The sequence below is a fragment of the Schistocerca americana genome, chromosome X, assembly GCF_021461395.2.
Source record: "Schistocerca americana isolate TAMUIC-IGC-003095 chromosome X, iqSchAmer2.1, whole genome shotgun sequence".
Taxonomy (NCBI): domain Eukaryota; kingdom Metazoa; phylum Arthropoda; class Insecta; order Orthoptera; family Acrididae; genus Schistocerca; species Schistocerca americana.
The window spans coordinates 949,362,569-949,386,105 of NC_060130.1; the positions used below are offsets into that span (position 1 = coordinate 949,362,569).

General features: G+C 45.5%; 1 protein-coding gene across 1 annotated transcript in view; it reads right to left on the reverse strand.

Moving 5' to 3' along the window:
- Positions 1-23,537, reverse strand: part of LOC124556828 — a 554,569-nt gene that overhangs the window by 92,598 nt on the left and 438,434 nt on the right. Inside the window, exon 8 of the mRNA XM_047130843.1 lies at positions 441-625. Coding sequence (XP_046986799.1) covers positions 441-625 — 185 coding nt within the window. The remainder of the gene's footprint in view (positions 1-440; positions 626-23,537) is intronic.

A 23,537-nucleotide genomic window follows, 5' to 3' on the forward strand; every position in this document is an offset into this window, starting at 1 on the left:
TACTCAGCCTTGCACATAACAGATTACTGTGAGGGCTACATCAAAACCAGTCTTCGGACTGAAGACCGCAACAACAACAACAGATGTGTTTGTCAGTATTCGTTCCCAGTCCTCGTACCACTGGAAAGTACTTGATTGAAAGATACTCAGCACCACTTCCATCTTCCAAACCTTCTATAACGTGCCCCACCTGTTCATCCCAAATGAAGGCTCCAAGCCTCTCCATTCCTGCCTAAGCGAATTCGTACTATCCCCCAATTATCATGCTGAAACTATCTGTTCTTCGCAGCACGAACATCTAAAAACTTTTCCCATGAAATAGTACACAATACTGGAACGTTATCGTGTCTGGCCAGATTGTAGCCCTACGCCATCAGTCTCGAAAGACCCTCGCAAGCAGCTGTTGGGCGAGCAAGATAGAGAGCTACAGCGAGTCGTACCTTGGATGTGTGGGTGCGCAGGCTGGACTCGGTGGCGAAGCCCTTTCCGCAGATGTTGCAGTGGAAGGGTCGGTTCTTGGCCCGCTCCACCTGGGCGTCATGGTTGCGGAGGTGCTGCTGCAGGTTCGACAGCTGGATGAAGGCGCGCCCGCACTCTGGCAGGTGGCACTTGTACGGCCGCTCGCCTGCAACGTCAAAACACAGCGTACCAATCTCACACTAACACTTGCAATATTCATATGTTTTCATTGACACGAACAACTTTCACCTTGCACTCAAAGCAACTGTTCAAACTGACGACCGCCTAGTTACGGTTGGTCACTGATGCATCCTCTCCCACACGATCTGATAGCATCTACTCAAAGTATACGTTACAATCTCAGACTGACCTGGTGATACAGGCTGTCTCAAACCTTCAGGTTCAAAATTGTGCAGATGGTGGACCAGCATAAAGTGACAAGGGAAGCATACACCCCAACAGGACACCGATTTTACTAATCTCTCGCATGAATACACTACATACTTAACGGTAACAAATGCTGCTTTGATACGATGCGCTTCTCAACCCATTCTAAGAAAGCGAAGTTAAAAGTTTTACGAGCCTGTCGACTACCATACGAGGACACCAGCTGTCGAGCAGCGGCGTCAGCGTAACCGGTTATGGGGGGCAGCCAAGCAGTGTACTGCCATCCAGCCTGGTAACTTTTTTCTGAACCTTCTACAGGACACATGTATCGCTACGGTTATGACCTGTTTACAAACAAATCGATCACTTCTAGTATCGAAATGAAGAGATCTGCAACACAGCAGGTAGGAAAATAAGCAATCACGGCTCATTTCATTCGTTTAAATTCTGGGGAATTTTGCTGCCGAGCGAAGCTTCAAGTCTCTCGTTTTTACGTTGACTCGCGTGACACTATTGCCAACCTCGATGTTCGAGAGCTAGCTACAGATTGTGATTGTCGCTACGTCTGTAACTTGGCGAACTTGTCTGAGTACACTTATTTGTCCTAAAATAGAACTGAACTCCCATTGCATATTTCGTATTGTCTCAAACACGACAGAATATCGAACTTCCTGGCAGATTAAAATATATAGAGAACATCAGCTGAGAAAGTTTCATTTTCCTCTTACACTACTTCGTTGCTAGGAATTATATTACACGTCATCTGTTAGATCACTGCAATACGATCTTTGTATGTGTCACATAGTAATTCCACAAAATAAAGGTTTCTTTGATCAGGTCTGCCGGACGTTTGTGTTTACAGGGCAGAGAAAAGAGTCGTAAGGCTTGAGACGCGACAGCCTGAGGCTGGGCTTCCTCCTCTCATTTTCTCATTTATTTCTTTAATTAATACTAATCTGAGGTCCGATCGTTTGTATTAAGACGAGTTTGATTTCATGGGGGTAATGAGTGATTGCGAGATTTATCTTTAATTGGTTCTTTAGTTTATTTTGTCTATTTAATTCGTTTCATTTTGAATACGCTCTGTGCACGATTTTGGCGATACAGGGTGCACGTTTTCAGGGAAGCTCTGTGTGGGGTCCGGCGTTAGTGGGTCGGGCAGGTATTTACAGCCGCAGCCTACCCGTGTCGCGAGGGCCGCCCCCGCAAGAAGCCGGGAGGAGGACACAACGCAAGAGTTGGCCTGGGTCGCGTTCTGAAGAGACGGGCGCCACCACGTCGGAGCCTGCTAGCGAACGACGGAGGTTTCCTCCAGAAATGCGGTTGTAGACAACACGAGGGACTCAACTGGGAAATATAGTGTCTTTTCAGAGAACTCTCTATGGCGAGAGGGATCATAAACATCACTCTATTGCTAAAAAAGACGAGTCTCTGGAATGTGACTGAAGCACTGCTTTGAACAGATGTTTCCTGTGTTTCGTGAAACTGAAAGGCACTGTGGGTTTCTTTTTCTGCTTATGGGAGCGGAAATCGTAACCGATGTGCAGAGCCTCGGAACAGATTTGGGAGCCCTTCGATATACGCGGGAACGTTTGTGATTAGCTTTTCCTTATAGATTAAGTGGTAGTTGATATAATATTGTACAATCCTTTCATCGGTATTGACTTCTGAGACGGCTCTGGGAGTCGCGCAGCACGGAGATCAGGAGGAGAGAATCGAACAAGTCTGGAGGGCTATTCGGTCACAGGCTGAGTTGGAGGATGTTGGTCTATTCAGCAGCAAGCAGTCATTGACTTGGCTTGCTCACCGAAGTCGGTACTTTTCGCGTCGATGGCTAGCAGAAGTGGAGGCTCAAATGGTTCAAATGGCTCTGAGCACTATGGGACTTAAGTTCGTTGGTCATCAGTCCCCTGGAACTTAGAACTACTTAAAACTAACTAACCTAAGTACATCACACACATCCATGCCCGAGGCACGATTCGAACCTACGACCTTAGCGGTCGCGCGGTTCCAGACTGAAGCGCCTAGAACAGCTCGGCCACTCCGGCCGGCGGAAGTGGAGGGAAGTAGTTGACGATATACATCTTGTCAAATCGCGACTGATGTTGGCTCATCTTCAGCGACGGCAACGCTTGCTTTCCTACCGCAGTCGTCAGTTCAGCGTTACCCACAGAGTCAGTAATGAGGTTTAGGAGCAGTCGATTTATGATTTAGCTAACGTGGGTTTGTTAGATGGTGTACACGTGTGTTTCCGAGACTCGCCGGAGCTTACTAGCGTAGAATCTTGGGCTTGGAGCTATGTTTCTTACTTCAGTTGTGATTTAATTTCGCGTGTGGTATGACAGAATTATTTTTCTCATTCCTTGCAAGTTTGGTCTTACCTCCTAGTATTTCAGCTGAATGTTAATATCATTATTTTTGCTGTTTATGATGTGTTCTTGTGTACTGTCTTTTTTTTTTTTTTTTTTTTTTTTTTTTTTTTTTTTTACATAACTGGCATTTGCTTGAATTTTTCTAAACTCGAGGAGAGCCTTTCCAAAACATTAAAATTGAAATGTCCAGGACAGTGAATTTAATTTCGTGGTTATATTTCGCGCCTCCCCTTTACTGTATACGGGAACTCCATCGCCATAACTCTGTTACTAGCGCCTAGATTTTCATTATGTTAATTTCTTAGTCGCTGTGACCGAGCAGTTCTAGGCGCTTCAGCCCGGAACCGCGCGCCTGTTACGGTCGCAGGTTCGAACCCTGTCTCAGGTATGGATGTGTGTGATGTCGTTAGGTTAGTTAGGTTTAAATAGTTCTAAGTCTAGGGGACTGACGACCTCAGATGTCAAGTCCCATAGTGCTCAGAGCCATTTTAACCATTTGAGGTACTTTCTAGCGTTTCCGCTGCGCGCCACTTGTATGGTAACTGGGTTCATGGGAGCAGTCTATTGCACGAGAGTCCAGGCGTGATGGGCTCTTTAATCGAACTTTACTTCGAAGCTCAGACGGCGTCTCGCAGGTTAGACGACGACATGCACCCGTCTTGTTCCCTCGCCAACAGTTTTCCATACTTCGAAAGCTCGAGATCTGAAAATCAAATCTCTTTCGGAAAATCAATACAGCCAAGGCTCGCACAAAAGCTAAGAGGTATCTCTGCCACAACATCAGTCGCACTGCTCACCTGATACGGCCCTTCGTACAATTACCCCTTTCGTAGCAAGGAAATACTCTAACCACAGAACCCAGAAAGATAGCAACGGATGTTTCTGATCACAGCGACATGTTCATGTTTCCGTGTTCTGATTTCGAATGAACTCTGATATTACTCACCCACTGGGCTGCAACGACTTCGGAATTAGTTTGACTTTCTGCACGATGTACGTTGCACTAGTTAATCAGTGTGAGTGCTGTGGATCAGTGTACTGGTATTCCTTTAGCGGTGAGCTTAAATCAAAATTTTAGCTTTCTTGCGAGTCAATGGCTACGTTGTAACGGAATGTTTAGAACTAATTTAAGGGAGACTACAAGTAAACAGTCTTTTGACATCCAGGTTAGAAGGGACGGAGCACTACTTCCATCGAACAAGGACTGTGAAGGTCATGGGCCGGCGTCTTGTCACAAATCATCTGCGTACTGTTTTGGAGCACTTTAGAGAAGTCACTGGAAACCTAAATTCGAAAGGTCGGGCAGAGTTTCCGGGCACAGAAACAGAGAAAATTTCCTTTAAAAATGCGGCCGAGTACCGTAGTACAGAAAAAAAGTCAGCTGGTTAAAAAAATGGTTCAAATGGCTCTGAGCACTATGGGACTCAACTTCTGAGGTCATTAGTCCCCTAGAACTTAGAACTAGTTAAACCTAACTAACCTAAGGACACCACACACATCCATGCCCGAGGCAGGATTCGAACCTGCGACCGTAGCGGTCTCGCGGTTCCAGACTGCAGCGCCTAGAACCGCACGGCCACTTCGCCCGGCTCAGCTGGTTAAAGCTGCTTCACAAAGGAAACTATCTGTAGCCTACAGTAAATACTCATAACGTAAGAATTGCATTTCTTTATGATGTTATTCTCCTGCGTGAAGGTGTTTTTTATTTGAAATAAGCATTTTTCTCATTTTCGACAAGTTAATTTCGCTCTCTAAAGCATCATCAAGCGACCTTTCACAAGAATTGCATTATGTGCTTAAAGCACGTCATTTTAATTTTTAGATGTTGACCACGCCATGTGATGTTGCGTGATAGTACCCAGCTAAGCGAAATTTGTTAATCACAAATAAAATGAAATAAACTGTTTAATAAACAGTTTATTTAATTCTCGGGCAAGAAAACGCGTCCGGCCATCCTGATTTAGGTTTCCGTGATTTTCCTAAATCGCTCCAGGCAAATGCTGGGATGGTTCCTCTGAAAGGGCACGGCCGACTTCCTTCCCCGTCCTTCCCTAATCCGATGAGACCGATGACCTCGCTGTTTGGTCTCTTCCCCCAAAACAACCCAACAACCCAACTCGGGCAAGAAAAGAGTTTATTCAAGAAATGTACTGCGGCTGTTGGCCAAAATATAAAAAGGGATACTGCATTTGGAAACTGAAATACTCGTAAACACCGGTGTCGAATTGTTTGTCGCTTGATACAATTTGTTTACAATGCTTAACTGAAAGAAATCGACTTCCTGAAAGTTTAGACATGTGAATAGAAAAATATACGCTATAAATAATAAAGGTACAGAAGAATAACTTCATATCTAAATGCTGTACTACATGTCAGTAAACGTGTTATTTACACGCATACGCAGACCGCTATTAGACGATTTACGCTATACATACCAAAGACACAGTTCGATTGGTTACATCTGTAGAAATACACGACAAACATGGTAAAACCGCAGAGGCTGCTTTCTACGAGTCGCTGCAGACTGCAGCTGGCGCGGTGACAACAATCCCGTTGTCACGAATAGCTTACAGAACGCGTAACTCGCTTGCAGTTGAGGGCTGCGGCGGCGGCGGACAAGGTGAGGAGGCGCTAGCGTACAAAAAACGGGCCGTTGCGGTTCACATGTAAATTACTCATCTGCGCCGGAAGCGCTCTCGGCAACTCTTTCTTCGTGGCGCTCATGTGCGCCGAAGCAATTAAATTCGTGTAACTGTGCGTGGATTCCTGCAACGCCTCTCTCTAATTTCATCACCTAATTACGAGTAAAATAGAGTGAAATCGATACTCATTAGGGGTTCGTCAGGTGCCTTCACCGGTTTGGGAGAAAATGATACGTCCACTCGCAAGGGGATATAATTAATGGGGCTAAATATATGTTTTATCGATTGAAAACGCTCGTTCATTTTAACACCGATGCGCGCTAAATTGGGCTGTGTTTTAAGATATCACACCCTCTTTCCCGACCGATAACCTTTATTTTCAAACAATCACTTACGGCCAATTGCTTCTCCGAGACATTTCGCAAACTCCTTCGAAGAGGAGCAGCCACGCCGTTCCTATCCGGGCACAATGTCATATGTAAACAAACTTACTGCAAGGGAGATAGCTTACAGTTGCAGGTCGTATAATTCCAGCTAACTAGACGGAAGGATGGCAGAGGAAACTGGACGTAGTGTCAGCGAAGGAGCCCTCACAGTGTTCCTATCCTGTAACAACCAGTACCACGTAAGATTTAAAACTGCTTCAGCTACGTAAATTATGTACTGTATAAGCGACTGTACAGTGCACGATAGAGAGGGTGCGTGCCCCAGTCCTCCTGTTTACGAAAAGGAGATCTCGTCGTGGGTAAGTATGTGAAGGAACCATCGCATTATACGCCTTATGGAGTTTAGCAAAAGCACGGAAAATCTAAATCTGGATCTGAATCAGCAGTCCAGTGCCGCCTGAAGAGCGTTGTCTCCACAGTTATTTCGTACAACGCAGTTACTAGTTTGGGCCCTAAAAAGTACTCAGAAACCACGCAGTTTCCAATATAAATTGCTATACCAGAGCTGCAAACTACTACATTGGACAGCAATGTTAGGTTGTAAGCACACGCTGCCCTGTAGAGTAGATAAAAAAAAAAGAAAAAAGAACATAATGTAGATTTAAGACCACGCCAATTGAGGGAAGAGGCTCAAAGTCTTGCTGACGTAATCGCCTCGGATGGCGAGTAGTAGTAGATTGGGCGTTGGCTGACCAGGAGCAAAAGGCTGAGCGACGTGCTGCCTCTTAGACAGCATCAGTGGTAGTAGCCTACAAATCTAAACTCTTTCCTCTCTTCCTATTTTTCTTCCTTGCATACATTTTTTTTAAATTTTAAGCATTTCTGTTTTGTAATTAGTTATAAGTTTCCAAGTATTTAAAACTGCTACTTTCTTAAAACTCTAAGAGCCAAATTTAGCTTAATTTTAAGTACACGCACAATACAATATGCGAAAACACGACTAGTCTTAGTCACTAGGCGGCTGGTCAAATGTAGATGGCATCTAATAAAAATAAAAATTTACGAATTGTTTATAACAACATACGTATTTAAGAACATGCGCCAATTTTGCAAACGATACCAAACTGATCAGTCAGTAAGAAAAATATAAAGCTGTTAGTCGAGTAATCGTTGATTTATTCACCAACATAAAGCTCGTGAATTTCATTGGAGTAATCACTACTTTTCGGCATCACTCTTGACGAGACTTTAAGTCTAAAGTGCATAACAAAAAAAAAGAGAAACATTACCGAACTGAACGTAGGTCACTGACATAAGCACAGTTGTATATTTCATTCGATTGACTTTCGACTTTGTGTAGCACTAAAATGTCTCTAACATAAATCATAATTTATTTTTAATCCGAATAGGCGAAATGAGTAACGGGTTGGATCGGGATAACAAAAAGAAAGGGAAGTGCTTTCATTTGGTAAAGATTTTTGCAAAAAATCGTTATTTCGAAATAATAGTTTTACGCTTATTATTCCTTACAGTATAGATAATCTTGTGTTTGATTCCATTCGCAGTTCCGGTGAAGGTGGAACTCCGCTCTGCTCCGGCATTAAGCATATTTTGTCAATGAATTTGCCAGGCCCATATCACAGACATAAACACGAGTTTACGTCAACTGTTACGGCAAACACAGGTCGCTCTGGAACGGCTGGACACCCCTGAAGGTTCCCAGCATACGAAGGAGATGAGCATTTTTTTCCCCTTTTCTGTTTAAGAAATTTGAGATAGGACGCGGAGTATTTGTAAAGAACGGGGGGCGAGGGGACAGATTGCTTCCCTACCCTTTTAGAGAATTTTATGAATTAACAGAGCGTTCATCATTTGTTTCCATCACGAATACGTCATCGGGAACAAATGGAAGATAGCAGCGGGGGAATAAAGAATGGGAGCCGTGCAGCGGAGGCGCATCCAGCACTCTGACCTCCTCTTCATTTCTACCTAAGTGTGTAGAAATACGGCTGCTTGCTTGCGCCAAGATCTTTTTCCTGCCATCTGCAGGAATATATTCGTGTTCAGGCCTGAAGCGACAGTTTCCGTATGAACTAGGCTTTGCAAGTGACTCTCGTTGGTGTATTAAGCTCGCATATCTAGTATCACTGTAAAACGATCTGCGGATCAATAAACAACTAATACCCAGTCCCTGGGATATTAAACACAGATAAAATATATTGAACGTAACATCCCATTATCGGTGCGAACCTCATCCATCGCCTGCTGTTAGAGACGCAGAATATTTCAAAAGGCTTTCGGACTGATGATCCACACTCGGACGCCTTCAGAATCGTCTCTCTCGCCACTGGATGCGACATAATTGCACTCGGCCTTGCATCGAGCAAAGTAACAGTATTCAGAGAAAATCTAATAATTATATCATAGCATTAGTAGTGATTTTATTAGCTAGAAGTCGCGGAACTTGTTAGCTTCCATCTGACAGACAGCAAAGCAGCAGGGTACTAGATGACATGCATGGCTGATTACGCAGCCTCAAAGCAACCAGGCGACATGTAGAGAAACAAAAACAGTGGACAGTTATGAGTCTCGTCAACAGAGCGCTAACTGAGACGTTAAACCCAAATATATATTCTTCTTTAGTAGGTGGCTAGAATTGCTGCCTCTGGATCACGGGGTCCCGGGTTCGATTCCCGGCCGGGTTGGGGATTTTCTCTGCCTGGGGACTGGGTGTTTGTGTTGTTCTCATCATTTCGTCATCATTATCATTCGTGACAGTGACTAGATTTGAACTGTGAAAAACTTTGGACTGTGTAAAAACTGGGACTTTGCACGGGCGCTGATGAGCGCGCAGTTGAGCGCCCGACAAACCAAACATCATCATACTTCAGTAGGTGAACCTGCGATAACAGTCGCCAACATAATAATGGCGTCGACCGCTAGAACAACTGAATTAAACAAGTCAACACACAAAATTGCTGGAAAACATTCGTCTGCTAAGCGCAGTGATGGAATTAATGGAAATGGCACAAAATTGATTGCTGAATTTAACGAGTGTCTGGAGAACATAATAACAACGAAAACGGCGCGTAGAAACAAAATATTCGTGATAGGACTACCATTGTCAAACATCTTGTAAATTATACAGACGCAACAAAGAATTTTTGTGGCGCGTGAGACAAGAAGTCTGATGTAGTATTTGATATGGCGGACGAGTCTCTTCCATACTGCTGGCTGTGTTTGTATGGAAGAATGACACTGCCTTCTGTCACCGTGGAGGTTCGGAGCGGTGTAAGAGAAAGTAGCAAGTACTGTGTATTAAACGGTTTCAGTTGTCAGTAGTGTTCCCTGACGCAAACTTTCTCCGCCATGAGGAGCGCATCTTTCGCGACGATAATACTCCAACTCATATGGTTCGATTTAATTTTAATGAATACTAGAAAGAAATAACACGGCCTATCTAGGCCACAGGGGACGTTAGATGTGACGTGCATGTACGAACGAACAAATGATTACAATTTCAGAAAAATTCGATGAATTTTTCAAGAAAAAGTGAGTCACAAATTGAGCAAGTCAACAACGCGTTTGCGGTCAAAGGCGCTGCAGTCTGGAACCGCAAGACCGCTCCGGTCGCAGGTTCGAATCCTGCCTCGGGCATGGATGTTTGTGATGTCCTTAGGTTAGTTAGGTTTAACTAGTTCTAAGTTCTAGGGGACTAATTACCTCAGCAGTTGAGTCCCATAGTGCTCAGAGCCATTTGAGCCAACAACGCGTTGCTCCAGCACTAGCCCTTATGCGAGCAGTTATTCGGCTTGGTACTGATGAAAGAACTGTTGGATATCCTCCTAAAGGGTATCGTGCCAAATTCTGTCCGGTGAACGCGTTAGATCGTTAAAATCCCGAGTTGGTCGGCGGTCCCTTCCCATGATGCTCCAAATTTTCTCAACTGGGGAGGGACCCGGAGACCTTGCTGACCACGGCATGGTTTGGCAAGCACGAAGGCAAGCAGTAGAAGCTCTCGCCATGTGCGGGCGGGTATTATCTTGCTGAAATGTAAGCCCACGATGGTTTGTCGTGAAGGGAAACAAAACGGGGCGTACAATGTCGTCGACAAACCACTGTGCTGTAACGGGACTATGCATGACGATCAAAGGATTTCTACTATGAAATGAAATGACACCCCAGACCGTCACTCCTGGCTGTCGGGCCGTAAGCTGGGAGACAGTCAGATTGATTTCCCTCGGCTGTCCGGGTCGTCTCCATCAGAATTCAGTTCGAAGAGGGACTCATCACCGAAGACAATTCTACTCCAGTCAGTGAGATGCCAGGCCGAACGTGCCCAGCACCACTGAAAACGGTCTTGTTGGTGTACAAAGGTCAATGGTAGTTGGTTCATGGGGCGCTATGTGGTTAGCCACCTTTCTGTGAGCCAACTATTAATGGTCCTTGTGATCACTGAAGAACTCGTTTGATAATGATGAATCCGGGGCTCTGAGTTCCTCTCACGTTCTGTGGCCTCTCTAGGTAGACCGCGGTTCACCCGTTCCTGGCAGTATCGTCGCATAATGGCATCGCTTCTGTTCAAAGGCCGAACGATTCGCCGATTATTCCAACCGGCTTCCTTGAGTCCCACTACACGGCCTGTCTCAAATACTCACATATGCTTATATTCACGCACCTGTCTGCGAGGAGTTGTTACTGTCCAACTGAGTACACGGAATGAAATTCGCAAAGACTTTATGCCCTGGTCTCAACATGTCCCCTGTTTACTATCTTTATCAGCTGCGCGGTGAAATTGCTTGCAGCGTTACACATCCATCCGGCGGCCGCCAAAGTTTACAATATTGCATTTTCCAGGATACCTGTATGAATATCAGATTTGCATAACTCCTTCGAGGTGCGTCTTCTTTTTGTTTTTCTTTTCTTATAGTGTATTTCTTCTTCTTTGGTTGGTGAACTTGTGATAACAGTCGCCGATTTCTTGGTGTTCAAATGGCTCTGAGCACTATGGGACTCAACTGCTGAGGTCATTAGTCCCCTAGAACTTACAACTAGTTACACCTAACTAACCTAAGGACATCACAAACATCCATGCCCGAGGCAGGATTCGAACCTGCGACCGTAGCGGTCTTGCGGTTCCAGACTGCAGCGCCTTTAACCGCACGGCCACTTCGGCCGGCTACTTTCTTGGTGTAATGCTGCGAAACTGTCCAAAGTGTCTACAAAGAATGGTGTACCACTCGCAACCATTTAACACTGCAAAATAACAGCGGAAGTAAAAGGATCCTAACTAATAGCCATGGGAGACAAGCGTGACTCCTTGTCAATGATAATCGGATTTAAATCCAATAGGAATACTGCTGTAAGTGAATGAAAGGCTATTTCAACGCGTTTCCGAGCGAACACTAGGAACGGAACATCATGCACTGAACATCCAGAGCCGGGTACCACACAAAAGACGATTACTCACAGCAGCACATAACGCTGCACGTCTTAAATGGATCAAACAAGACAAAAACTGGGCAGTAACTGACTGGAGGCGTGCAGTGTGGTCCGCCGAGTGGCCACTTTGTCTCGACTCAAAAGATGCGAGGCGTCCAGTGCACTGAAAGCCCAGTGAGGCGTTTAACCCGCAGTATGTGAAGGGTGTAGTTCACACCATAGGTGGTTTTCTAATGTTTTTAGGATTTTTGTATCATTACCTGAACACACTCATTCAGGTTACCGTGAACATGAATAAGGATGTTTATTCAACGTCAGGTGTTTCTTCTGCATCATCATGATGACTCTGTTGTGGACATATCCGCTTTCCAAGGCGAGAACAGCCTGGTTCACAGGTCTGCAAGTAAACCATAGTTTGACGAACATACAGGTACCCTACTGCACCTCGACAGGCCCGCTGAAAAGTCCGATCTTAATCTCATTCAACTTGTGTGAGACTATGAACGTAACAGGCAGATGCCTAGCACTCGAAGAAAAATGAAAAAGAATAAGACTATATGGAACAGCAAGTTAAACGTAGAAACTGACTTTCCTGAAATTTGGTATCTCTATAGGCTCTGATAATGAATGAGTGCATTGAGGTGGATATGGCATGCCTGAAGAAACTTGTGGAGTCTCTTCCTCGCGAGATGTCTCCTACGGCGTGCTTATTACCATGTGACGCGCAGCACTAATCTTGCAGTCGGATACTAAAGAGTGCTTCTGAAGTATTATGGAGTCATTGTGGTCTACAGTGGTATTATGAAGGGTCTGTAGCTCTCCTCTGCAAGTCTACATCTACATACAAACCTGCATACATATTCGCAAGTCACCATACGGTGCAAGGCGGAGGGAACCTTGCACCATAGCTAGTCATTCCCTTTCCCGTTCCAATCGCAAACGGAGCTAGGGCGAAATGACTGGGTATTTGCTTCCATAGGAGTCCTAATTTCTTTTATCTCGTCGTGGCGGTGCTTACGTGAAATGTACGTTGGCGATAGTAAAATCGTTCTGTAGTCAGTCGCAAGAGCTGGTTCTCTAAATTTTCTCAAAAGTGTTTCGCGAAATAAACGTCTTCTTCTGTCCAGGGATTCCCATTTCAGTTCACGGTGCATTTCGTAGTACTCGCGTGTAGGTCGGACCAACCAAATCTACCAGCATGTCTCTGAACTGTTTCGATGTCTGCATTTAGTCCGACATGGTAGGGATGCCAAACACTCGAGAAGTACCCAAAAACAGGTGGCATTAGTGTTCTGTGCGCAATCTCCTTTACAGGTGAGGTACACTTTCCTAGAATTCTCCCAATAAACCAAAGTTGACCATCCGACGTCCCTACAGGTAACCTCACGCGCTAGTTCCATTTTACGTCTGTTTACAACGTGACTGCTACATATTTAATCGACGAACGCAGCACTGATACTATACTCGCACATTACAGAATTGCTTTTGTGACTCATCTGTACTTTTTTCAAATTTAGAGCACGCTGTCATTCATCACACCAAGCAGGAATGCTAATAGAGTCAACTTTAACGTCATACAGTCCCCAACAATGACACTTCCCCGTACAAGCGACTGGTTGTATGTATTTTATATGTCTCAGAATCACCATAGGGCTCTGTCCGCCTGACTTCTGGTATGAATTTGGATGTTTGGGACAGCAGTTTTTGGGATCTGAATGTGTGATGTGAGGGATTGTCCTCTGGTTTCCTGACAAGCTACACCGAGCTAGCAACTAGGTTCAAATGGCTCTGAGCACTATGGGACTTAACATCTAAGGTCATCCCGGGTTCGATTCCCGGCGGGGTCAGGGATTTTCTCTGCCTCGTGATGGCTGGGTATTGTGTGCTGTCCTTAAGTTAGTTAGGTTTAAGTAGTTCTAAGTTCTAGGGGACTGATGACCATCGATGTTAAGTCCCATAGTGCTCAGAGCCATTTTGAACCATCTAAGGTCATCAGTCCCTAAGAACTTAGAACTACTTAAACCTAACTAACCTAAGGACTTCACACACATCCATGCCCGAGGCAGGATTCGAACCTGCGACCGTAGCAACTAGGAAGGATTGATTGATGGATAAATAATGACTTGGAAAGCTGACGGCCGGGGACGTTTCGATAGAGAGCCTACTGCTCAGGCCTTGTCCGTAGTTCGACTTTCGTCGTTTCCCGTACATTACAGCGTCATCAGCAACAGTCTCAGGTTGTTGCTTACTGTAACCCTCAGATCGTTTATGTACGAGGGCGAGATGAAAAGCAATGTCTCCTAATTTTTTATGTGAAAACGCTTAAAGCTTTAAAATACACAAACGTTATTAACATTCTACATCTTTATTCTTCACGTCTATATGTTTGCAACCCGCTGCCGCTAGAGGACTCCGAACTATAGCGTGTAACACGGTGGTGTGTGACGTAACTATGTCGGTACATGAGAAACAGCGTCCTGCAGTCGAGTTTCGAATTCGAAGGGTTCTTCCATACATGGAGCGCTCGCTCGTTGAACATGACAATGCCAGACCACAAACGAGCGCTGTGCCGTCTGCAATAGTCTGACGCCTTGGATTCACTGTCATCGATTATCCCCCGTACGATTTTCATCTTTTTCCAAAACGTAAAGAACACCTTCGAGGACTTCACTTTGGCAGTGAAGCGGTACAAACAGAGGCGAGGTTGTGGCTTCGTCAACAATGTCAGACAGTGACGATATCAACAAACTGGTCTCTCGTTGGGAGAAATGCGTTCGTTTCCAGGGTAGCTACGTCCAGAAACAAACATATAGACACGAAGAATAAAGATTTTGAATGTTAGCTTTGTCTCCGACGAACGCCCGTTGTCCAGAACTACGGACTGGATTCTATTACTTAGAAAGTCTGCGAGCCACTGACGTACCTGAGAACGTATTCCGTATACTGGGACCTTCGATGGCGTTCTGCACCGTTGCACTGCGTCAAATGCATTGCGGAATACGGTGGTCAATGGACGAGAGGCGGCGAGAGATCCCATTGAGCAGTCGCAGGAGTTGGAGTGGGCAAGATGTGTCAGAAAGGACAACGAACCTTGGCCAGCAGCAGCGTGTGTAACGGAGCGCCGGGCGCCGGCCTGTGCGGCCGCGCATTGTTCGGACCCGAGCCATCTGGAAGGCGCGCGGCGGCTGCGCCACAAAAAACCCGCGTTCCCACACTGGCCTGCCAGCGCCGGCCGGGCCCCCGCCCCCGCCCCCGCTGCCTTATTTAAATTATTACGTTATTTACGTACTCTTTAAAATATATACCGTCTTATGACAGGGGCCACCCCCACATTCCTGTGCTGCCGGCCGCTCTCTACCCCGCTACCCCGCCACGGCGATCATCATCAGCAGACGCGTCCCTATCTCTCATTCCTACTTCCTGTTGCTACTGCCTCAGCGCTCGATACGCTCGACCCCTAATCGTACGTAGCACGCGGGCTTCCACTTTCCGTCTGGGGACTCGGATTTGGATTTGCCGTGCTTTCCCTACGTCACTTAAGACGAATTCTCGGATGGTCCCTTCACACAGGTCACTGTAATTATATCCTTAGTCCTCGAAAGATCCGAGACAGTGCCGCCTGTTATATAATTGGGACTTAATCTCTAACTTTTATTCCGTAATTCGAGTAAACAACACGTATTTGGTGTAGAACCAATCTTGGTGCTGATGAATTATTTACGTTACTTATATTTTCTGGAAACGAAAAAGAACAGGGCAAGAAGCCCTGCAAGCATTAGGGAATAGGTTACTTTTCCTTCCAAAGTGCGGTCATTAGGAACTCAAATGTTGGCGAAGACATACAAGATTTCTAGATTCTTAAGTACGTTTTAGGTAACTTGAAAACCATGTATAGAAGTGAATTCTACATCTACATCTACATCCAGACTCCGCAAGCTACCTGACGGTGTGTGGCGGAGGGTACCTTGAGTACCTCTAGCGGTCCTCCCTTCTATTCCAGTCTCGTATTGTTCGTGGAAAGAAAGATTGTCGGTATGCCTCTGTGTGGGCTCTAATCGCTCTGATGCAATACTATAGAAATGGAAGGGGAAGTAACTGAGGATGAGGTGGGAGATACGATACTCCGAGAAGAATTTTAACATAGGACTGTAAGATCTAAGTAGAAGAAAGGCTCCTAGAGCAGATGACATTCCTTCAGAATTATTGAGATCTTTTAGACAGGAAGCCGTGACAAGACTATTCTGCCTAGCGTGCACGATATAAGGGACGGGCGAAATATCTTTCTGCTTCGAGAAGAATATAATAATTCCAGTTCCAAAGAAGACAGGTGCTGAGAGGTATGAATAGTATCGAACTATCAGTTTAATAAGCCATATATAGTTGTGGAAACAATGGTTCTTCCTTGAACAAACACAAATTCTTCTTGTTTAACTACCAAACATGTTTCGGTGAAGTTTCACCACCGCCTGTGGGTTAGTTCATTTTGTTAGTATCCCACTTTGATGTTCATGTGGGTGTCTGACATTTGCGGCACAGTCGATATTTCGTTGCAGTGTGTTATTTTTTCCGATTTTTCATGCCTCTACGTCGTATGTAAACTGTTCGTTCTAACACGCACTGTCACTGTTTATCAGATACACTCTTACCATACGCCGCAACGAATGTACCACACTGTTTATTATTATAATTATTATTATTACTATTGTTCTTTCTTTCCTAAAAAACATGATTCATCGTAGCGATATTAGTGTGTTAGTGGATGCTTGGAAGTTAGAAGAAAAACAGTAAATGGAGTGACCAGAAACCCAGTATGGGCAGAGCTCTAGTCGGGCGCTCTCGAATGATACGTAACAGGTTCGTAAAATTTTGCAGTTAGATTTCTTGTAAATACTTGTAGAGAGGGTCCTGCTGGAGCAGCTAAGGTCTGTGACCCGTTGGGTGTGTGCTTCCCTTGTAAGTGACGAGCTGTCCCAGAATATGGTATTGATGAATGAAAATACGCAGAATATTTTAAGATGTTGATTTGTTTCTTTTCAAGAGTAGGAACTATACGAGGAGCTAAAATTGGTGAACTTAGTTGTTTGAGCAGCTCAGTAATGTATTTCTTCCAGTTCAGGAGGTACATCAAACAGTTTGTAACATTCTGCTCTATTTACTGACCGCTGTTTATATGCTACATTAACTATTGGTGTTATTAACACTTTATTTAGTTGTTTGTGTTGTGGTCTTCAGTCCCAAGACTGCTTCGATGCAGCTCTCCACGCTAATTAACCCTCTGCAAGAATCTTCATTTCCGCGTAACTACTGCAATCGACATTCATTTGAAGCTCCTCACTGTAGTAACGCCTGTAGTCAAGTCTACCTATATAATTTTTGCCCCTGTTCTTCTCGCCGTCAAGCCTGTAGTCAAGTCTACCTATATAATTTTTGCCCCTGTTCTTCTCGCCGTCAAGCCTGTAGTCAAGTCTACCTATATAATTTTTGCCCCTGTTCTTCTCGCCGTCAAGCCTGTAGTCAAGTCTACCTATATAATTTTTGCCCCTGTTCTTCTCGCCGTCAAGCCTGTAGTCAAGTCTACCTATATAATTTTTGCCCCTGTTCTTCTCGCCGTCAAGCCTGTAGTCAAGTCTACCTATATAATTTTTGCCCCTGTTCTTCTCGCCGTCAAGCCTGTAGTCAAGTCTACCTATATAATTTTTGCCCCTGTTCTTCTCGCCGTCAAGCCTGTAGTCAAGTCTACCTATATAATTTTTGCCCCTGTTCTTCTCGCCGTCAAGCCTGTAGTCAAGTCTACCTATATAATTTTTGCCCCTGTTCTTCTCGCCGTCAAGCCTGTAGTCAAGTCTACCTATATAATTTTTGCCCCTGTTCTTCTCGCCGTCAAGCCTGTAGTCAAGTCTACCTATATAATTTTTGCCCCTGTTCTTCTCGCCGTCTAGCCTGTAGTCAAGTCTACCTATATAATTTTTGCCCCTGTTCTTCTCGCCGTCAAGCCTGTAGTCAAGTCTACCTATATAATTTTTGCCCCTGTTCTTCTCGCCGTCAAGCCTGTAGTCAAGTCTACCTATATAATTTTTGCCCCTGTTCTTCTCGCCGTCAAGCCTGTAGTCAAGTCTACCTATATAATTTTTGCCCCTGTTCTTCTCGCCGTCAAGCCTGTAGTCAAGTCTACCTATATAATTTTTGCCCCTGTTCTTCTCGCCGTCAAGCCTGTAGTCAAGTCTACCTATATAATTTTTGCCCCTGTTCTTCTCGCCGTCAAGCCTGTAGTCAAGTCTACCTATATAATTTTTGCCCCTGTTCTTCTCGCCGTCAAGCCTGTAGTCAAGTCTACCTATATAATTTTTGCCCCTGTTCTTCTCGCCGTCAAGCCTGTAGTCAAGTCTACCTATATAATTTTTCCCCCTGTTCTTCTCGCCGTCAAGCGTGTAGTCAAGTCTACCTATATAATTTTTCCCCCTGTTCTTCTCGCCGTAAAGCCTGTAGTCAAGTCTACCTACATAATTTTTGCCCCTGTTCTTCTTGCCGTTGCCAAATTGAGAATTCCTCGATGATTCAGGTTATGTCCTATCAACCGAACCTCTCTTTTAGTCAGGTTGCGCCATAAATTTTTTCCCCCGGATCCGATTCAGCAATTCATGCGCTATCAGATCTACCAGTCTAATCTTCGCATTCTGCAGAATATTTCTAGCACAGGCTTCGATAAACCGTTTTCTTTTCAAAACTAAGGGAAAGTCCGTTTTCAGAGATCCACTCAGTAACTGTTCGAAAACATCGTTAAAAAGTCTCGTGTTGCTTCCTCTCTTCTCGGTTCAGATAGCCGAAGCGCAGTACTTTGGCCTTCGCTACAACAGACGGCGTTTCCTGCAGGCTGCCGGGTTCGACGCCCGGCACCCTCCCGACGCAGCTCATTTCCATACGAGCACAATATTTTTTCCTCCTTAATGGCGCATCATTTACATACTGGCTGGCCGGCCCGGAGGGTCCGGGAGGAAAGGGTTGCGAGAGCGGGGAGGGAGCCGCGGTGCGATAAAAAGTAAATCAAACGTGGCACCGCAGGGCCCGTGCGGACGCGCGTACAACACAGGACTCCTTATAGCTAGCGCTGCAGCAGCCAGCAGTTGGACACGAGGCTTCGTTTTCCCGTACTGCTCGACAGCATACGCTGCATACATCCTTACGATCGGTTCAGCGAGTGACGCTTACGAAGCTTCCCCCTCAGCTTTGACATTACGAATAAGTGGTAATACGGTGGCAGGAAGACGGAGCATCGAGCATTAATTCCCGGGCCTCCCCTGTCCTTTCCAGTTTTCCATGTTAGTATGTACTTATTCGTGTGATCGGTTCACATTATTTCACATGGAGCTATACTCTACGATAACTCTCCTTTTCGAAATGAATTCCTCAGTACACAAAAGCGTGTTGTGCAAGTAATGTATGGCGCTGGATGACGATAATCTTATCACCTAAAAGAAATCTTTTAAAGCGTCAGATATTTTAACTGCAGATTTACTGTATGTACGAGATTTCTTCTAAATGACCCATCATAGTTAATTAGGATCTATAATGTCCATAATTACGACGCTAGATGAAACAAATCGGTGTTTTTTGTTTTCTCTAATGCTGACTTCAGCTCAAAAAGTAGGAAATTAGACTGTGACGATGCTTTCAGCTCACCTTTCCAATGAATTAAAATGTATGAAGGATTACGAAGATAGTTTAAACGCAAACTGTCAATGTTTCCTCGTGGTAAGTTCTTTCACTCCACAAATTAATTTTTGTTTAGTCAGTTATAGCATATATTTCAGTAAACAGACAGCATGTATCCATGTTTGAACATTAATTATGTTAATATCTTGTAAATCATGCCAGCCGGAGTGGCCGAGCTGTTCTAGGCGCTACAGTCTGGAACCGCGCGACCGCTACGGTCGCAGGTTCGAATCCTGCCTCGGGCTTGGATGTGTGTGATGTCCTTAGGTTAGTTAGGTTTAAGTAGTTCTAAGTTCTAGGGGACTGATGACCTTAGAAATTAAGCCCCATAGTGCTCAGAGCCATTTGAACCATTTTTTTGTAAATCATGACAATAAGCTTGTCATAAACTGAGTAGTTACTGCAGACGTCTTGTATGTAACCATCCAAACAAGTCCTCTTACACCTCCAAAGAGGAATGCTGAACAACGATAAACCACGTCCTCGAGAAAGTGCAGGTAGAGGAACGCTACACTCCCGTCTGGAGACGGGAAGCAGGTAGGGCCACGAGACACTCCTGTTATCCAGCGGTCAAGCTTCATTATCAGATTAACCAGACTCCGACTCATGATGCTCTAAAAAGAAACTATAATCGGCGAAACTTGTTGCGGTAAGTAAAAGAAAAAGCAAAACAACACACACACACACACACACACACACACACACACACACACACACACACACACAAAACCCAATAATACGATTTAATTTTTAGCGTCATGATATAAGCATTTTGAATTAATTAGATCGTTATCAAACCGGCTGCTCCAGTCTGACTGAATAGCTGACTGAGTCGCCAGAAATCACGGGAAGACAAAGGATGCAATGTCAACAGCGTGTCGCTCCTTCGCAGCTGAAGCCTGTACGGTTCTTTTTCCTCCATACTGGCCGGCCGGGATGGCCGAGCGGTTCTAGGCGCTACAGTCTGGAACCGCGCGACTGCTACAGTCGCAGGTTCCAATCCTGCCTCGGGCATGGATGTGTGTGATGTCCTTAGGTTAGTTAGGTTTAAGTAGTTCTAAGTTCTGGGGGACTGATGACCTCAGCAGTTAAGTCCCATTGTGCTCAGAGCCATTTGAACCTCCATACGGTTCTGGTAGTAAAGGCATCCTGACGGACCATATACAAAACGGCGGCGATCTGAGTAACAGTGAATCGCCGATCGCGGGCGCACCGTACGGCGCTGTGGAGCTATGGTTACTACGTATCTGGCTTTTTAAGATCGCGTCCGGTCAGATGTTACAGGTCCAGCCTGTACCGCTTTTGTTATGCTTTCTAGCGATAAAATAAAGAACGCACAACCGTGGCCCATTCGAAGCTAATGACGTAAGCGCGAGGAATTAGTGTAAGGAGGAAAAAGGAGATATATTATAAGGTTCAAAAATGGTTCAAAGGGCTATGAGCACTATGGGACTTAACTACTGTGGTCATCAGTCCCCTAGAACTTACAACTACTTAAACCTAACTAACCTAAGGACATCACACACACCCATGCCCGAGGCAGGATTCGAACCTGCGACCGTAGCTGTCGCGCGGTTCCGGACTGCGCGCCTAGAACCGCTAGACCACCGCGGCCGGCTATTATAAGGACATGTAGATATACGAACCAATGCTATTCTTCCGCCTACATCTTATGTTTTTCTTCGAAGGTCGAGCGAGCCTAATACGCACTGTCACAACCACGCCAGGAGCAGAGCGAGCGAGGTAAAGAAGAATGAGCCGATCTGCCGATGCCAACGCGCCCCTTTGTCCGCCTCCATATTTGTGCGATCAGAGCGGTAGATTGTTAAGCTAAGTAAATGGTGCAAATGGCTCTGAGCACTATGGGATTTAACTGCTGAGGTCATCAGTCCCCTAGAACTTAGAACTACTTAAACCTAACTAACCTAAGGACGTCACACACATCCATGCCCGAGGCAGGATTCGAACCTGCGACCGTAGCGGTCGCGCGGTTCCAAACTGTAGCGCCTAGAACCGCTCGGCCACCCTGGCCGGCGTTAAGCGAAGTAGCCCAGGTTCGGTTCCTGGGTGCGTCGGATATTTTCTCCGCTCGGGGACTGGGTGTTGTTGTGTCCTTACTTTCGTGTCGTCTTAGTTGACATTACTATTGAATTGGCTGAATGGTCACGGCCCGAGAGCAAATAACTTCAAAAAAAGAAAAAAAAACTGGTTCCGTCACGCTCGCGGGACGCTCCTCCTACTCGTGTGGAGACACGCAAGTGTGAGCGAGAGTTCGTCTGCATTGCGCCTTCGCCAGAAGAACAGACAATTGTTTAATGAATAACTTCTATTTTAACACAAGAATATCTCAGGAAGAAGACTGAGCAGTTAAGAAGACTGTGCATTTAGTTGTTATCATAATTGCCAGATTTTAGGCCTGTTTACTGATTTTTTTTTTTTTTTACTTTAAGCACATTAAATGTATATCTCGTAAAAAATTGACTAAATGGATTATTAATAATCGACTGAAAACACCCACCTGACTATTTCTGTGTAAAATAGGTTGTCCAGCTTTTAGGGCAAAATGTCAGGCTAAATATAATGCCGAGACCGCCTTTTCTATTTTTGAACCGGCAACCCTACACGGAGGGGACGTGATATCCATTCGTTTAACACTTGCGGTCATTTGGTGTGCGTTTTAGGATTGTGGAAATACTGCCACTGCGTTATTCAAGATTCACCCTGGACACCTACACACCGTTGACCTCGGAAACCTGAATTCTTGTGGTTTTCATTACCCATGCGTATTGCACTTTTAATCGTACCTCGTTCAGAGTCGGGTGGATCGCGAAGTGCTGGCAAATCCAATACACGCCTACCTGTAACAGGCTGGTTAAATTCAACAGTTGCGCCATACGCCGCGTCTAGCAGCAGTATACGTGATACAACTTCAATTGGGACAACACTTCCCGTGACATTTGGCCTCTCAGTTTATAATTATTGTAATCTCTTCTAAGCCGTCAGAGTCTTTGACTCATCCGAACTGCGGAGGAGCCGTTTGCTCGACCCTGGCGCATAGCAGTTGGCAAATTCATATGGGAAGTAAAGAGAAGACCCGTACTGGGAAAAAGAGTCTTACTGGCTGGTGCTGTGGTGCAGTGATGTAAGCTGACGGTGACAAGGACGGGGGAAGAGGGCTAGGTGGACAGGTAAGCCAGCTGACGCCGGCCCACAGCCCAGAGGGAGAAGAGCCGCTCCATTACGGAGTCAGCTGCGCCCCACAAATTGAGCTCGCCTCGCTCCGTACGGGAAAAATAACGACACCGGATATAATCTGGAGAGCCGGCCCGCGGCTTTTTAAAACCGAATCGATACTGCCGGGCCGGGATCTCGCTCCGTCATTACGCTAATAAGGTGACGCAGCTGCAGGACCACCGCACCGTCGCTTCCGGTCGCGGGGGTCAAACCGAGGATCGAACGCGATTCTGTCCCCTCGTGCACTGCGGCTGCAGGAGGAAAACAACTTACATTTCCATAACGCTCACAGACAAATGCATCCCACCTTAACGCCAGTGGGATCAAGGGGGTAATCGGTCAGCAATAGACTTCCTGACAAAAAAAAAGTGATGTACCCAAAAGAGAAACAGGAAACGGTTGGTAACGGTGTTATAAAGCCGTTGTATCCTATGTTGTAACTGGTCATCCACACCCTGGATGCTGACACTCGGACGGAGTTGACGTCCGACTTGGTCCCACACATATTGGAAATTGGAAATTTGTGGTAAGTTCTATGGGACCAAACTGCTGAGGTCATCGGTCCCTAGGCTTACTAACTACTTAACTGAACTTAAACTAACTTAAGCTAAGGACAACACACACACACCAATGCCCATGGGAGGACTCGAATCTCAGACGGGGTGAACCGCACGAACTGTGGCAATGCGCCGTAGACCGCACGGCTACCCCGAGCGGCTCTCACACATATTCTACCGAGAACAGATCAGGGGACCCTCCTGCTCACAGGAGTACCTCAACATCACGCAGAAAGGTCATAGAGACACGCGCAATGTGTGGACGAGCATTGTCCTGCTGGAAAGTGACATCGCGGTACTGCCGCATGAGAGATAACACATAAGGACGACGGATGTCCGTGACGTATC